General features: G+C 41.7%; 1 protein-coding gene across 1 annotated transcript; it reads right to left on the reverse strand.

Moving 5' to 3' along the window:
• Positions 1-2,666: 2,666 nt before the first annotated feature.
• nptx2a (neuronal pentraxin 2a) lies at positions 2,667-13,184 on the reverse strand. Its single transcript, XM_085352380.1, has 5 exons — positions 12,735-13,184; positions 10,844-11,090; positions 6,567-6,811; positions 3,525-3,704; positions 2,667-2,894 (listed from the first exon to the last, which is right to left on the reverse strand). Exons 1-5 carry the CDS (start codon positions 13,182-13,184, stop codon positions 2,667-2,669), a joined length of 1,350 nt encoding a protein of 449 aa, XP_085208506.1.
• Between the last annotated feature and the right edge of the window lie 4,543 nt (positions 13,185-17,727).

Below are 17,727 nucleotides of genomic sequence, written 5' to 3' on the forward strand. Positions count from 1 at the left end.
TTTTTGTTTGTTTGTTTTTTTGAAGGCCTCATATTGTTCTCGTATAAAAACAGGGGCTCCCTGGTGCGCCTCCGCCAGCGCTGTGGCGACGGCATCAGAACACACAGGGTCGAGAAGAGAATGAAGAAGGCTCACAGTGTCCTACATTGTAGCAGCTCCCATAATCCGCATGGGCAGATTTTTTCATTTCCACCTGGAAGTCTGCCAATCCAGAGGATTTCTCCGCTGCTGACAACATTTCATTGCCCAGATGAGAGGACATATCCTAGTCCTACAAATAATATGGCTACCAACTGGACAAGCACCCACGTCTCCATTAAAATTAATGCAACCAAAAATGTTACAGTAAAAAAAAAGGAGTTTTTTTAATCTCCCTCAAAGATTAAAGTAAGGTTTCCTAATTTAGAAACATCAGTGAAGAATAGAGCATGACCTTTGCAGGGTTACACTCCTCTCTGACATCATCACTAATGCAGCGCAATGATATTTTAATAAAACATGCTTCGACTGTTTCAAGCGCATGTTCACTTATTCCATCACATCATTAAGTTGCTGCTTAATTTATCACGTCTCGGGAACTTGTTCTCGCTCTTTTAATGGGTGCAAAAGGACATTCAACCGCACCGCAGAAAAGTGCACAAGCAAAAACCTCTGCTGCACGCACATAAAGAGGACTTTAAAACATTGAAAGCAAACATTTTTTGCATTTTCGTGTGTCCCTTGTCGTCTGTGCTGCTGACCTGCGCCTTAAAAGCTGACCAAAATTTCACAAGAAAAAGCACATATGGTTTTCGCAAAAGGCCATTTTCACAATTAAAAAAACAAACAATTTCTCCATCTGTTTTTTTTAACATAATGTGCTGCCAATGGACAAAAATCATGAGCAGAAAGCAAGAAAAATACACTTTGCTGGAATCCAATTTCTTGATTTTACATTAAAACACTGTTAACAAAGACACCGAAAAGAAGAACAATCACAAAATGATCACACGTCTTTATGTTGACAATAAAGAGTTATCTTATCTTATCTTATCTTATCTTATCTTATCTTATGCTATTAAGCGTGGACCATCGCATCTCTGCCACATTCTGTGCTGTCCAGTTACCTACTGCATCCTAGTTCTGTCAGCTGTGTGTAGAAGCTTTTTAATGGCTTTTACGCTAGTATCTACTCAGTCAGGAAAAGTCCACAAGGAGACTAAAAGAAAGCCTAGAGGTGATAACAAAGTTTATATCATTTGTTGCCTCTCTTATATCTGTTTCCTTAGAGGAATCAAATCAAGATGAAACAAATGTCCACCACAACAACAAGAAGTAACAATAATTAAGCTGCAAAAAGCGTAAAAGGTTTTATTAACCAAGCAGTAACAAGATCCATCAGTTTCCTATATATATATATATTTTTTTTTTAATATAACATATCCATCGATTTAGACTTTTTTTCTGGCTTAGTGTGAGGCAATTAATACCAAACTCCACCTGACAGCAACATTTATAACGCCCACAGAGTGCTGCTCTCATTTGACTTCCCCTTTACATCTCAATATTTTATCAGCTGTGAACCACTTGGCTTAGAGAAACACCAGTGGACCGGGGCTGCTCACCAGCACACTCAATCATTAACACACATAATTACTACCCAGATGAGGAATTAAGGATTGTCCTTGAAGGTCAAACCCAGTCTCTGCCCTCACTGAGCACTCTGCTGGCATCCGCAGCTCAGTTGATTCGCCAGTCCTGGGCAGCTGTCCGACATTGCTATTAACCTGAGCAAAGCCAACCCACCCATAAAGCTGTTTGGGATATGGCAGCTGCTCAAGGGGCAGTGAGGTATTAAACATAGATTTACAAGAATGAAAATGTCCTCCATCCCTCATAATCTCCAGTCCTTCTACACGCAAGACAAGCCTCACGCACATGAACATACACACACTGACTTATGCAATGTTGTCAGAAAGCGGCATCGACTTGTTTAGACACACCCCGCAACACTGTGTGTGTAAACAGAAAGCATGCACTGCCACTTGTGAGCTGCTCAGGCTCATGCATAATATTTAGACAGTCTGCCATGTTGGAATACCTCAAAAATAATCAACAGCGAGGGTTGTTCTCGCCCACTTTGAACTCGTGAGCGTCCACCTCATTTCACCTCACTCCTTGGCTTCTCTGTTTCATTGCTTTTCAAACAGCAAGGAAGCTCACAGTGTGTACTGCACTGCCATGTTACTTAGGAATGGTTTTTCACAGCACATCAAAGCCTGTTTGGAGCTCACATCGACTACAAATACAGTGCAGCATTGTCATTATAAGGAATGCAACCAAGAAGAGCTGTTTTCAAAGAGGAGTCGAATAAAAGTTGATCTACTGAGGAGAAAACACAAAATGACAGCAGCTCATATCATTACAGCAGACTGATGCAACGGCACATCTTCTTCAGATAAGCAAACGATTTTGAAATCCCCTCTAACGTCTTAAGGGTTCGAATTGAACGGACACATGAACTTGTGTTTCCAATAAACACAGAGTCTTTGAGATTATGCAGACCACATAAATATGTAAAAATGTTGGGCTGGTGCTCTTGCCTTTGGGATTTGAAAGAAGCACCAGTCAGAATATTTAGCTTCCAGAGCCCAGCGGCCACACTGGTTTTCCTGCATCGGATCCTTTTAGGAATCAAAAGCACGGTCTTCACAGATTTCCAGAGCAGCCTTGGTCGCACCTCCAAACACTTCCACATTAGCATCAATCCAAGGAACCACGTTTCCGGGCATGTAAGCTGAACAGTTGGCCAGGCCCATGATGTCCACGGGCCGCAGTACTCTGTCCCACATGTTGAACTGGCTCAGCTCGCCCACAAAAGCCTGGGTGGCATCAAAACGGCCTCCCACAATGTCCTTCATAGAGAAAGAGAACAGAGCTGAGTTTCTAAAGGAAATGTAAACAGACTTTAATTAAAATTAATAAATTCTGTTTGATTTTAATCAAAATGCAAAACAAAAGCAAAAAAAAAAAACCTAGACCCCACTGCAAATTCTTTTTAGTGTACTGCCACTTTAAAATATCCAAATGCTGTGCAATCTGCAATACTGTGCAATCTGCAGCAATCTCACCTTAAATGTATGAGTGAGGAAAAAAATCACCACCTCCTTAAGCTCCAAAGTAATGCACTATGAGTTAATAGTTCTCTGAGGAGATTTTACATCACTGTATATTTCTATTTATATACATAGTGCTGTCATGGAGTTAACCAGCGTAATAACTTGCTAACACAGCTCCCAGGGGTAAAATGTTGCCTTTTAGCAGTGGATGAGTGAGGTAATACTGAAAGGGCCACAATAGCGTGAGAAGAGCCTCTCTTCCTCCTCTTCCCTGCTCCCTGCTCAGAGCCTCTGGCGCTGAGCTTGGGGGAGAATACCCCCCAGGGATGTTATTGACACAAGGAAAAATACACATGCACACACAGACACACATATACATGCACATACACCTGTTCTTTACCATCAAAGCTTCTCTATTGCTCTCACCTGCTCCTGGCCCAGGATGATCACCCCTCCAGGTTTAATTGGGTGCCAGGGGGCCAGGTTGTCCCCAGTGCCTAAACGCTCGCCATCCTGGTAAGCCTCCCAGAAACCATCTCTAGTTGTCCAGGTGATGCAAATGTGGTGCCAGCGCCCGTCACTCACTGACAGAGGGAGTTGGGCCACCTGATTGAGAATGAAGTGCGAGGTGTGAATGGCGTGAGCACAGTGAGGAAGGCTGAAGAACGAGGAGCAACGATAGGCAGATACAGTATAAGGGTGTAAGAGAAGTCGAGAGAGGTACAAGTGTAATTGTGGCATGCTAGAAACAAGGACACCAATTAGAAGGGCCGGGGCTTCAAAGAGACAACCCTCTGCAAAGAAATCCCCACATGAGCCGTATGACATATAAAATTTAGATTACCCAGGTGACATCAAGGGATAGAGCATCCTTCAAAGCAGTCAGATAGCTAACAGCAAAACAGTGTCCTCTTATGCTTTGTTCACAGATCAAAGAAAAACAACCGGTTATTTTACCAGCCAATGACATCATAGTCCTCTGAGGATACAGTGCGGCACATAGGATTATCAGTGTGTACTGTAACTCATTAGCTTTTTTTTATATAACCCTACAGGGCTGCTTTATCCTAATACCTAGTTGCAGATGTAGCTCCAGATGCAAATAAACCCGAAAAGATGGGCAGTCACTCAAAATAAAATTCGACTCACTTGCAATTACAGAAGCAATTGACCCTGTTAAGGACACCAGGCGTTACACTTCACCACAGGGAACACTGGGAAGGTTGTTATAAAGTCTGTCTGATTTGGAGCATTCTGGGCCACATGGACTGTTTAAAGATTCAGGTTGTAAAATTGAAACAAACAAACAAACAAAAAAAACAACATTCGTCAATTATTCTGCAGCAATGGATTTATGCCAGCTGTGATTCTTTGTAGACACAGAGTTTCGAATTAAAGCACTATATCCACAGGGCATACTCTTGAGAATGACAGACTCATTTTTTAATACTACAAATGACACACTCACACCGTAAAACATACAATTTTGCAGTTATTACATAGTTGAAATGCATATTCTCTATATGTCTCAGAAAAGCAGGAAAAGCATGCATGTTTCTCTTTTGTTCCATTTCTCTATAAGACAAAACAAGGAAACTGGAGCCTGGAAGGGGACACCTAAAATGAAAACCATTGTTGGTATCTACATCTATGCTTTTCCCTCTATGAGATGTCAAAATGGCCCGTGATGTGTTTTACTTAATGTTCAGAGGACTTTCTGTTCCTCATCTCCAGCAGGGTGTTGATGAGGTTCTGCAGGTAAGTGTGAAATGTTTTTAGAAGGTGACGCAAGAAAGAGCGAAGTCATTAAAGTGTCCGTATTCTACAGCAGTGATTACAGTGATGTTTGTCTTCGCAGACAACCCAACAAAAACGCACCAACTGCATGAATTTTTAATGATATTTGGAAAAATCTGGACCCATCACACATTTGTACACTTGCCAACAAAACAGTGTTACTATTGTACAAGGCCAGCTGAATCCATTACTGATTAAACTCCTGGTAGTCCCATTTGAATGAAAAATTGAGATGCCACCGGCATCTTTTGAACATTGGAGGGGAGAAAAAACATGACAAAAAAAATCAACTTTTTTCCCCTTTTTCTGAGACAAAATATACGATGATGAAGATGCTGCTTTATAACAACAAAGACGCTCTCTCCCCCCATAACCAAGTACAAATACATAATACAGACAACGCTGCACTTTTTAATACTGTCGAGGCAGCTTTCTGCTTTCTTCTCAGTATGCTGCCAAATGAACAGCATAAACAATGTGCCCCAGAGGGCCCTGTTATCACTGCGAACAAGTTTAGCACATGGATGTGCTGCTGCACATACGGTTATCATATTCACCAGCCTCTCCTCGCTCTCTTCTGCTCTCATGCTTTCTGTCTCACTTCCTAACTTCCTTTTTTTTCTTTTTTTTCTGGCACCTTCTCATTTTTCCCCTCTCTTTACCAACTCCTTCTTACACTGCTCCATCACCTCGAGAGCTTGTTTAATTTCCACCCTCTTTCCCTCTTTTTCTCAGTCATACTCTCATCATTTTCTCCCACCATCTTTCTATTATCTGCCTGACTTGAACACATGTATAATGCATAGTGAAGGAAAAACTGTGGGTAGACCTGTCTGTGCCAGTAACACCACAAGTCAACAAGATAGTGGGACTATGATTGTTTCCAACGCAGGAAAAATATTATCATAAAATTCCCCAATTACAACAATGAGCTGTGATATCATAAGACAAAGAAGTGTTAAGTACTACATTGGATAATGTGTGTTCTTAGCTTTACACTAAGAACTTATTTCCCATGAAGCTTTGCTCCCAAGTTTCCATGTGATGTGAAGCTTGAACCCATCACAAAGAAAGCAACATTTAGCCTCAAAATTGTGTCTTTCATCAATAAAACAATTACAGGTCTTTTGCTTTATGACAAAATTGCATTAAATATTGATAAAAGTTTATTTGTTTTTTAACATTTTCTTATATTTTGGGTTAATTGCGATTACACTGTTTAACTACAATATAACCTCCAAAGAAAGCAAAGAGGACAATGAAGCAGATGAGCACATGTGGCAGCACAACTCCTCTAATGAATTACTGTTATTCGCGGGTGTGAGCGAAATGTGGGTCGATGGTATTAAATGTTTATAAGGAGCAAAATTAAATATTCAGAGCTAATGGTCAGCGAACTGCTTCTCGGCTGTATCGTTATTGTGCACACATGTACGTACAGAAGCTATGTGCTTGTTTTGGATCCCAAAGCCGGCTCATTCTTATTCATTCTTTGCATTTAATTAGTGTCTTTGCTGATCCACATTTACGCCCATCATTAGAGCCAGCTGTGTTGCCAGGAAAATACTAAAGGATTTAGAGCATCTGTCTTCAGAAAATCAGGTCAGTGTGAAGGATTTACTCTGCAGCATGAGCAAATGGTGAAATTTAAGTTCATCACAATAGACTTACCTTGTCATTGACTAGTAGCTCAATGGGATTGTTTCCCCATTCAATGAGGACTATCTCATTGGCCTGGCCTGGAACGCCATATGAAAATGGAGTTCCTATTCCCGGACTAGCGCTGGACTTGAGCCACATGCAGACAGTGAAGGCGTACATCTCTGGGAGGCTCTTCTTGATGCGTCCATACAGGTAGTTTGTACGGAGAGGAAGGGACACCTTGAAATCCTCAGGTGACTTGAAGGCATTATTATCTGTTGATAGATGAGGAACACTTAATGTAATATATTCAAAGTTATTTTTAGTGTGTCACGACTTGATAGTTCTGAGGATGACGACAGAAAAAAGAAGATAAGAAAGTGTGAGTCACTGTCACACAGATCACTGCTACTGTCTTGGTAGTCCAAAGATGAAATGCAGAGCTTTAAAGATCCATTTTCCACATTTTGCTTTTTGCCAATTAAGAGCAATTTCAAAAATATGTAGAACAATTGTAGAACCTTTGTGCTGTTATTCTTTTATCTTAACCTTTGCTGTGGAGAAGACTGATGAAGTCATAAGAAATGAAAAATGTATTTGCAGTGAAGTGGACTGATTTTGAAAAACAATTACAACTTTCCACTCAGTCCCACTGCATTTCTGTTTTTTATGTTTCTTGCTCTTCACTTTTCCCTTTCCTGTTCAAGCCAACTTTTTAACCAGTCAATATTTGACCTAGGCATACTGCCAGTGCATGCTGCTGCCTCTGTGTTTTCATGATCCTTCACCCTGAAAAGCCTGAAACATCTTAGATAGACACAAATTTGGGACCATAATTCTAGCCTAAAACAGGGAAGAGGTTTCATAGACAGTCACTACAAGATACATACAAGATATTTAATATGAGGTACAGCCTCCTTTGGAGGTGATGCAAACTGTCTCCCATCTGTTCGTGGAACGAACACGTGTCCGGATCTGTTGTTGAGGAATTGCTCTCCATTGCTGGATGTGTGCAGCCTGCAGCTGTGCAGTGGTCGCTCTGTGTGGCTAATGAGCACGTTGGGCCAGCAGGTCCCAGACATGTTCAGTGAACCATATGAAGACTAAATGGTAGCCAAGAAACTGTCTGGATATGTTCTTGATTTAGAAAGATCTGTGCTATTCTGGCAAAGTGGGGGCAGGCATTGTCCTGCTGAAACAGCTGCAGGGTGGGGGGCTACCACAAGAATAGCACAAGCACAGGTCGGAGGTTGCACCTCTATCCAGTTAGATTTCCACCAAGGATAATCAGATCAGAGATGGTGCTCTCATAGGCATGCAAAGCTGTAGCAACGGCTTGGACATGCATGTCAGCATCCAACATGCCAACAGGCTGGCCTTGTTTGACTTCATTCAGTCACAGCACAGTGGCACTGATGACAGTGTTGTACAAACACTGTTTTTGTCTTCTAACATTTATGGCTTGAGCATCCAATAACTTCAACCAATTATTTTAAAATTACCAATCACAAATGATTAAAACCAACCAACCAACTAAAAACGACTCACAGAAGATATTTGGGCTTTCCAAGAGATTAAAATCATCTGATGAGACTACACCAGCAGTTGGTCACCAACTTTTCTTTTTTTTAGTCTAAAATGTTGGCATTCAAGTGATTAACCATGACGAGTAACAGTGCAAGTTAACAATTAAACACTAGCATTGTTATCTTTATGAGCTGGAACAGCCTGATGTTAGCATGCTACATTTGCTGAGTAGCATGAGCACTGAGTTTGATAGATTTGTAGGTGAAAAACTAAAAAAAGAAAAACCTTTATGAGTCCTATTAAATCATATCTGTACCAAATTTCACAGTGACAATGACTGCAAAGAAAACCTATATAACAGCAGAGGGGTGCAGTACAACACTATGTTCCCCCCCTTGCTTGTGTGACTTCTCTCTGAGTACTCCGGCTTCCTCCCATGATCCAAAGACATGGATGGGGTTAATAACAATTCTAAATTGGCCATAGTTGTGAATGTGAGAGTGAATGGTTGCCTCTCTGTGTTGTCACCATGATAGATTGACAACCTCTCTACTGTGCATCCCATGTTTCACCCTGTGACCACATCCCTATGGCCTTCAAAGTTCAAGTTTTCTTTTTTCATATTCAGGTAACAATGGCACACGGGCTTCATTTGGACAAGAAGTTTCCAAAGAGAGACAGAGAGAGAAAGAGAGAATAAATCTAATGGCCAGCTCTCTTGTAGTGGTCGGGACATTTTCAGATTTGAGTAAAACATGAATTTAGTGGATTGAGAGTGCCTAACAAGCAAAAGATCCCTGGGAAAACACACAAGACTCTGCCAAATAAAACATGTGGAGTGACCGTTTGTGAATAAAGGAGCAGCTGAAAGTGGCATCTTCTTCTAGTGAAACACAAAGTTAAAAAAATAATGTTGACGCAAAAAGAGAAGCCAGGAGAAATCAGGAACTATCACCTGGGGACCGCAAATGTCTAGCATCTTGTTCTATTGATTACTGAGATGCCCGAGTCTGGACCAAAATGCTGAATTGACCATGAACCGGCAGACAGACAGGGGAACTGGCTGACACACTGCTAACCTTGGAGTCATAACTTGCTCCAGGCTTGTTTACCAGGTGTTTCCCAATCTGAGGAACACATCGCCGGCAGATAGTTCAAGAATTTAACAAAAAAGTTTCACCGTATAAAACTGTGAATAACTTAAGGATTTCATCATCTACAGTAGACATAATTATTAAAAGATTCAGAGACTCTAGAACTTCCTCTGCACTTTGAGACCCTTATAAGGCACAGCACGGCAAAAACACACTTTCCTGTGTTTTGTGGGTTGACTGATCAAAATTAGAAGCTCCCTTTTCTCCAAGTATTATTATCAGCTGTTGACAGCTGCTGAAAAGCTTTAAAGAAGATGTGAGGTGGCATTAAACGTGCTTCTGTGCCAAATTTGTAAACACTGTGTTGGCATCACATGGAAAGATTAGCATTTTCTTTTTTAGAAAAAAAAATCCAATTTCAATTTTGTCAATTTAAAAATATCCTTTAAAAAAATCTTTGTTCTGTCATAAGTTACATCAATACAGGTTTTACAATATTTTCAATTTGTTTCCATTAAAATTTGTATGAAATTTCAACTTTTAAAATTGTAAATGCACAAATTTTCATCCTCCAATGTTATTATGTTAGTGCTCCAATTCGCTTAATTCATTTCTGCTCAAACTCAAAGCTTGGAGCTAATTATTTAGCTGTTGGTCAGCTACATAAAGGAAAGGATAGTTGTGAAAATCACACATAATATGATTTAGTGGTTGATTTGCAGGAAAGTAACACATTTCAGTTTTCAAAGTGGTGGAATTAGAGTTTTACCTGTGCTGAGCACAATACTCTGGCCTTATACACCGCTAAAAACCACAACTCCTCTGGTTATATTGCGCAACTTTAGCACTAAAATAAGGCTTTACAATGCAGACCATTTTAGAATTAAATTGGTTTGACTGCTGAACCGGTCAAATCAATTTAACCTGCAGAATTAGAATGTGAAATGTAAAATCTAAAAATGTGCACTGAGCTTTAAGTCAATACTGCATATTTTACTTTAATGCACAGGGCAGATGATACCAAGCTATCACCAGTGTAAAAATCTTCACAAATCCAACTGACACAACAACACCACACCACAGCCTTGAAAATCGCTGTGGAATTGAATCGACATCTCTCTGGCACACATTTGATATAAATTGAACTAAATAAGTCTCACAATGTAGCATTTGTTGAAGGTCTATTGTACTGACTTGCAATATCATACATGCGGTTGTGTTATTCGGTCCACTGCCCATCTGAGCAATTAGCTTTAGCTACCCAAATCTATAGCTTGTATCAGACCCCTGACTCTATCAGATAAACCTTAGCGGGGTGCATGGGGACAACAGGAAATAGGTGAGTGGCGGGATCATCTTCTAAAACAGCTTTCCTTCCAGCAGACATATTTTGTGGTATTTTAACATGTACCATCAAAGTGATACCCGGGAGTGTGGACATCTCTTGAACATTTCTTAAACTCATTAAGCATTCAACGTTGCTTTCCAAGCCTTATTTTCAAGACCAGGAACTTCTCTGAGAATGGCTCTGAGAAAAGGATCACTTTTACTTCCATCATCAGAAAAGTGCACAGGGATTGACTAATGAGTTCTAAATCCAGCAGACAACAAAAAAGGGGAAAAGGAAAAAAAAGTTTGGCATTAAATTTTGCCATGAAATTTCCCAGCACCCATTGTATCACTTACTTTTTTCGAGCTCTGTGATCCTCTCCAGGAGGGAATTGAGCGCACTCTCGGTGCGTTGGCGGTGGGCTGCTGTTTCATTGTAGAGCTGGCTCTTCTCCTCCTCCAGCTCAGCCACCTTCCGGAGGAGCTGGGTCTCCAGCGCCCCCAAACGTTGCCGCAGCAGCTCCCTGAGCTCTGGTGGCAAGGGAGTCAGGGCCGAGACACCAGCGGTTGACACATTTGTGATGGGGAGACGCAAACTCTGCTGCTGGGAGATAGATAGATAGATAGATAGATAGATAGATAGATAGATAGATAGATAGATAGATAGATAGATAGATAGATAGATAGATAGATAGATAGATAGATAGATAGATAGATAGACATTTATATAAATACCCAGATTTGTCTTATAGTTATCTATATATTGATATCTGATATTCTTTTAGCACTATTGTTTTTGATACATCAATATCAACATGAAGACACTGATTGGTGACCTGCCATATATCTGTGGATGTTTTGGGTATTTTGGGTATTCGGTAGATTGCACAATGTTTGTCTCCAGGTTGTTTTTGGACTTAAGGAAACAGCTCTACAGCCTCATGTTTATAGGGGGTGCATGGTTTGATTGCAAAATGGTCCTCAGACATTTTTAGTTTCCTTTGCGGCCTGGTTCGCCATGGAATTCAGAAACCTTGTGGATTAATTTTTTTTTCTGACACAATGACACCATCCCAGAGCCTCAGTTGAAGAGGTTATTTGGTAATCTGAGACTGAAATCAGAAGCAAACAGTCACATGGTGCAACTGTTGATGTGTGTAGATGGCTTTGATATGAGATGCACATCCTACTCTAGACAGCCATATTGCTATCAGCAACACTGGTTTTGCAATAATCAGGATGTTAAGCAGGTCCAGATCAAGATATGTGATTAAAATGCAATGTAATATGTATCCTTATGACTGCAATGCATCCTTCATCCAATCGGGGTATTGAAGCTTCCAATCAAGTGAAGAGGGAGAGGAGGGAAGGGAGTAGAGAGATAGATGGATCAGCAATGCAGTATACTGAATATAAAAATAGCCTTGAATTTAAAAACAGTATTATAACTGCTTATGGCATCAGGGCTGTGAGCTGGTGAAAAACACAGTGCGCAATGACATGACATAAGCGACAAAGCCAGGGCTTATGTTAGCGTCTACTGCATGTAAAAATAATAATTAAAAAAAACGAACCCCCCCCCCCCACTTCACTATAGTTGACCTCACTAAATGTGATCTTTGAGCCTTGTAGAATTAAATGGGACTGAGCAGAGGGCTGGTGATGGTGCAGAACTCCAGAGCCAGAGCAGAACTCCCAGGCAAACAAGACAAACCATTAAGCATTTGATTTGATTTGAAAATGTAATGCTCTGATGCAGGTAAAATCTGGGGAAATGAAAATCATCAGCTGCCACGAATAATTAGCCACACGACCGCAAATAAAAGCGTATGTGGAACACATACACGCGGCACTCATAAATTATTCAAGGTTGCTTTGCAAATTCCTGCACCACATGTATGATTACACCTTTGACAAGATTTTTTTTTTGTTACTCATCTCTTATTGATGGCTCTTATGCAGTGGGTTTCGCCATCAGAGATATATTTTAATGATTAAAGGGGTATTGATGTGACATGGCCATTACGTGACCCTTTGATCTCCCGATTCCCCCGAGAGGTCTCCTGCGGCGGGGAATATTATCAGACGCGCAATGCTCTATAGTAATACATGATAGTAGGGGGGGGGGGGGGGGGGGGGGGGGGGGGTGGAAACGATGCAATGGTGCATCTTATGTTCACGGGGGGTGAGAGGGAAATAAGACAAAAGTGCTTTTCTTATGTAGCTACACAGCATGTTTCCACCTTACCTCCAAGTTCTCGAGCCGACCTTTAAGACTCTGCATGGTCTTGCCCAGTTGATCTATAGTTTCACTGGGGTCCCGGGGCAAGTCTCCCATGGTGTTCTTGCCGTACTCCTTCCGCCTGGAGCCCTGACCTCGGGACTTGCCCTGCGACGACTCGTCGGCTGCCGCCTCACAGCGCGCAAGCTTAGAGTTGAGCTCTTTGATGGTTCCCTGCTGGCTCACGATGGTCTCCTTCTGCTGCAGGATGGTCTCCCTAAGCTGGATGATCGTATTCCGAAGCTCGTCCTCCACTGGGCTGCTGCTCTGGACACGGTTCCCCGTAGGACCATACCCGCAGCCGGGCTCTGCGCCCGGAGGAATAGCGTTACATACAAAGCGGCTACCTGTAGCATCCTGGCTTCGCACCGCGCGTCCAGCGACTAGATACAACAGTCCAACTACTAAGGCCAGCATCCTGACAAGATAGACTACACAAATCCCACTGTAAAAAAGGGGAAAATGATCCTAAATTACGCACTTAACGCTTGAAAGTCTTCTGTAAAATAATAACAAACAAAAAAAGCCCAAACTTCCTACAACACAACTCATTCATTCAAATGGCCGCGGACATTTTTTCTGGACTTTCAAAGTGTAGCAAGAAGAAAGAAAAAAGGATGAAAAAAGATCAAACTTCATCTACAGTGTAACCATGGCAAAAAACTAGATCAGAATCCGCAGTGAAAAATCGTAACAGCAGACATCCACCAAACTCACGGTCCTCTTAAATAAATAGATACCAGCAAATCTAAATTCTTTCTGCAGATGGTGCAAGAAAAACAGGTTTTGATAACTCCTTTACTGGGAAATGAGTTGGAGTCTATTGAGTTGTTATCATCACAGAGAAAGAAAAAGAGATGGAAAGGGGGAAAAAACAAATCGGGCTGCAGAGAACTCAGTTTTGCTGTCTTGCCTCTCCGGTTGGTTGGATTGTGAGTGAGTGGTGCTGAAAAGACAGCGACGCTGCTCAGCCAGATTATTATGGGGAGGTGCGCACTGGCGCATCCGCTCATCAGTGGAGCGCTCAGGTTATTCAGCTTCAGCCTACGTCATCACTGAATCCTAGTGGAGCGGGTCCGCGCTCCAAGTGTCTCTCATTGAGTTTTTATGACCTGTTTAGAAGCGCCGAAGCTTAAAGATGTCAAAGCTTCTTTTTTTTTTATTGTGTTTCTTTTTATTAAACAAACGCACCGATAGGGAATACTTCGCCTCTCAACGACCCGTAGAGCCTATTATGGAATACACAGGAAAATGTCCCCACTGGGAATAAACATGTACCACAGACTCAATAATGTGACACCCCCTGACGGATTTAATTTAACAGCTGTCGTGATCTTGCGTCGGCTCTTTCTCTCTCTCTCTCTCTCTGACCCACAGTGTCTCAGCGTTGAAGTAAGCGTTTTTTCCCCAAGGTGCTCTAACTGTAAGGGCAAACATTAAGATTAAAACACATTTTCCCTATTCACACACTGATAATATTGAAAGGGGTTTTCATTTCTTACAAAATAAAATATCCAGTGACAGACTGTTAAAATGGGATAGTTAAAGGTGTATTTGCACCAAAAGTTACAGTGAATAAGCCACTGGTTTGTTATTGAAACTTCATGCTATTACAGAATATAAAGCATAAAAGGGTGTGCTTCTTTTCAAGTGTTAATCCTCAGTTATTTCTCTCTGCAGGGGGTCTATCTTTGAGTCCAAGCTCCACCAATTTAATGAGGCTACACTCTCTCTGTTAGATAGAAAAAAAAAAGATAAACTTAATTTGTGTCATTTGAAGTCAAACTGGGCCAAATATAATTACCAAATTATGTTGCAAACATTTTCTAACATTTGAATCCAGTCCCTGTAGATGTAAATCTCCCACTAGCTTCCCATTTTAATGTGGAAACCTGTCTAAACTCCGAGTTAAACTGCAATCACAACATCTTTTCAGGATAAGAGCTCTTCTCACAATACCCCGAAGACAAAGAACAATATTTGTAAAAAAGAAAAAAAGAGAGAAGTCTTTCTATTACCAAACACACAGCGGTGGTATGTTGTAGCGTGTGCAACATGATTTAAAGCCATCTTTTCTATATAAACCTGGAGGCAAACATGTGTAAGTAGAAGATGAGGTCATTAGCCTCACTAGGTTTTCACAGTAGGGAGGGTTTGGCACTCCCTTTAAGGGAGCAGGTGTCTGTCAAGTATCTAGTAAGAATATGAAAAACTTCAAAGCCAGACACCGACTGAGTTTATATTATAAATCCAGCTCAGCACACCTGATATCACGCACTGAAACTTTTTTCCCCTTGCCTCATCAACCTTTATTTCTCTAAGATGTTTCCACTCAAATTCTGAAACAGTGGGACAGCGACAGCTCCTGCCGGATGCTCTCTTAACATGGTGTGCAGGATTACCACGCTGCCCATCACAGCCTTCATCTCCAATCTGTTTGCAGGGCCTAACAGCTAAATGTCAGCAGGCATTAATGCACACACAGTGTACAATGGGAGGGGAACAGCCCGTGGAAGTCACTGCTAAGGGAAGCAGTTTCTAATATGACAGGTCCCCCGAGAGAAGGGACGCACAATCACCATGGCAACTTTATCTTCTAGCTGGCTGCCCTCCAACCCCAACATCCCTTCTCCCCACTCTTTCCACCCCACCTCAGCGAGGAAAGGAGCTGGCAGAGGTGAAGCGGGAGCGCTGAAGACTGAGCAGAGATGACAACTTTCACTTCAAAGTTGATGGGATAAAGTTATTTCCTTTCATGTTGCAGCTGGTGAGCGCCGGGGTGAAGCAACTTTCCCTTCTTTTTTTGGCGCCTCAGTGAGGGTTAAGAAGTCAGCAGGGAATGAACTCTTGTCCTAAGCTGAGTTTCCCATCTAAAAGAATACATGTCAAAACTAGGTTGCTCTGCTTGCCACTTTATACAAGACAATAAATCTTGGATGAGCATCCAGAAAAACAGAAACAGTGCTGCATGCAGTGGTGAAACACAACGCAGTGACAATACTACACTTCTCAACGCTTTGCAGATGCTATTTTATGGTTGCAACTACTGTGTGACTTTACAGAAGTGCATTAAGTAATGAGCAGTTTTCAACATAATTCTAGCCACCACAACCCTCTGACCTATACAGCCTTCAACATAGTTTCAAAACAGATTAAAAGAGTGTAATTTGTAAATATTACACAGCTGATAGGTATGGATTGCTTACCTCATAGACAAATAGATTCATCATAGACTCGTACACATAGATTGCGATTAGGTCAACACAACTAACACAGATAACATGTGATTTTCCCCATTGCATTAGGAATCAAATCACATCCCCTCCACAGATTTCAAGATCTCACTGATGTAATGGCAACATCAGCATCCTAGCAACTCTCATTACGAGCTGCTTTTGACAGTAATGCTTCTGGGTCTATTTAAGACCTTAAGGAGTGTGATTCATTACCCCCCTCCCCGACTCTTTGCTCATTCCGTGTACTCATTCTTGCTCACCATGTGATATTTCACTACTTTCAGTTCCACCTGTTGAGTGTGATGTAAGCACCACACTCACAGAGCATGACACATTACAATGGCTGTTTGATATTTCAGTGAGTCACATTGTCCAAAAACACTGAGCCCATCTTCCTGTGTTCTCAACATCCCTCGAGCCACCCAGTGCCCCCCGCTGCCTGCTACCTGCTCAGCAGCATGCTCGTAGCCATCAGTTCTGCGAATTAGAGTCTGGCACAGCTGACGCACTGCAAGCAAAGGGAAAGTGCACGTATACTGCACACAAACGCATGCCTGCGAAGGCAAGCATGAGGCACTTGTGTTATGTGAATGGCAAAAGTCAGTCTCAGACATAATTCTGTTTGATGTGTATTTGTGTGTCTGAGGAGAAAATGACAAAAATATATATAGCATGTTTCATTAAAAGTGAAAAAAATCTAATGTATGAAACATGTTCTATATCAGGCAACGAAGGACGAACCACCAATTCTAACCAAGTCAAATGAAGTCTCCAATATAAAACCTGGTGGTGCTTACCGTACTCCACCTGCTGTACTACATCTCTAACACACACGTTGCGGTAAGGTGGTAGGTTTAAAGGACATTTTTTTAATGCTGCTGCAGAACACTCATGCATACTGTTCATGTAGCATCTCATAAGCAGCCCCCATCTGCCAACAATAATGCAGCTTGAGGATGACTTTGTGTGGGAATAATCATGTTTGCGACACACTCCCTGCTGGTGCTGCAGTTACTCAGCGACTCCATTCATTTCTCACATCAGCTGTCAGCCTCCAGCACCCCTTCATGGCAGAGGAATATTGTGAGCTGATGTCTTGGCTTTGTTCATCTGGTGTTTGCGTTCCTGGCAATATGCTGTTGGCTGTTTTGCTGGTCTGCTGCAGATTTCCTTGTAGGCGACGCCTTGGCTTCTGATGTCTGACAATCTCTCCTCTTATGCGGCTGCTGTTGCCAAGTATACTTATGTGACACACTGTAATGTGTGGTCACATTATGTGATTTAATTTTTGTACATTGTATAAGCTTTTAGGTGTAGTTTTGTTAAGGAAGGGCCTTAATCTTGTGATTTTTGTTGGAGATCCAACATGTGGTGTGGTCCCTAGTTACGCCACAAGGGGGCACTTCCGCCCCAGTGAGATGGTTTAGTGTGACGCTACTGCTCGTCTTCAGATCTGGCAGAAGCGAGAGAGGAAACACACTACCTGTCGTCCATCTCATAATTTATCTGTTTTTTTCAGGTTAGTAAGTAATAAGGCCACACATGTGGTCCACATAATTTACATGCCAAATAAGGGTAAAACCTGACCAGCAGTTTGTTTTGCTGGGATCTGTATTCGTCTGTTTTGCTCATTGAAATGTGTTACGATCGAGAGTAGGAGCTAGCTTAGCTCGCCACATCCTAGAGTAGCTGTTAGCTTTGTTGTTTTCTAAACTTAAGGCACC

Source organism: Diplotaxodon limnothrissa, linkage group LG4 (assembly GCF_057381915.1).
Source record: "Diplotaxodon limnothrissa isolate DT_005_m linkage group LG4, D_limnothrissa_male_GT1.1, whole genome shotgun sequence".
Taxonomy (NCBI): domain Eukaryota; kingdom Metazoa; phylum Chordata; class Actinopteri; order Cichliformes; family Cichlidae; genus Diplotaxodon; species Diplotaxodon limnothrissa.

Excerpts from the sequence above, each read along its gene's own strand:
- nptx2a (XM_085352380.1), bottom strand. The coding sequence starts at position 13,184 with ATGCTGGCCTTAGTAGTTGGACTGTTGTATCTAGTCGCTGGACGCGCG. Across the intron at positions 11,091-12,734 it reads GTCGGCTCGAGAACTTGGAG|CAGCAGAGTTTGCGTCTCCC; the intron begins GTAAGGTGGAAA and ends TCTATCTCCCAG. Across the intron at positions 2,895-3,524 it reads TCATCCTGGGCCAGGAGCAG|GACATTGTGGGAGGCCGTTT; the intron begins GTGAGAGCAATA and ends TTCTCTATGAAG.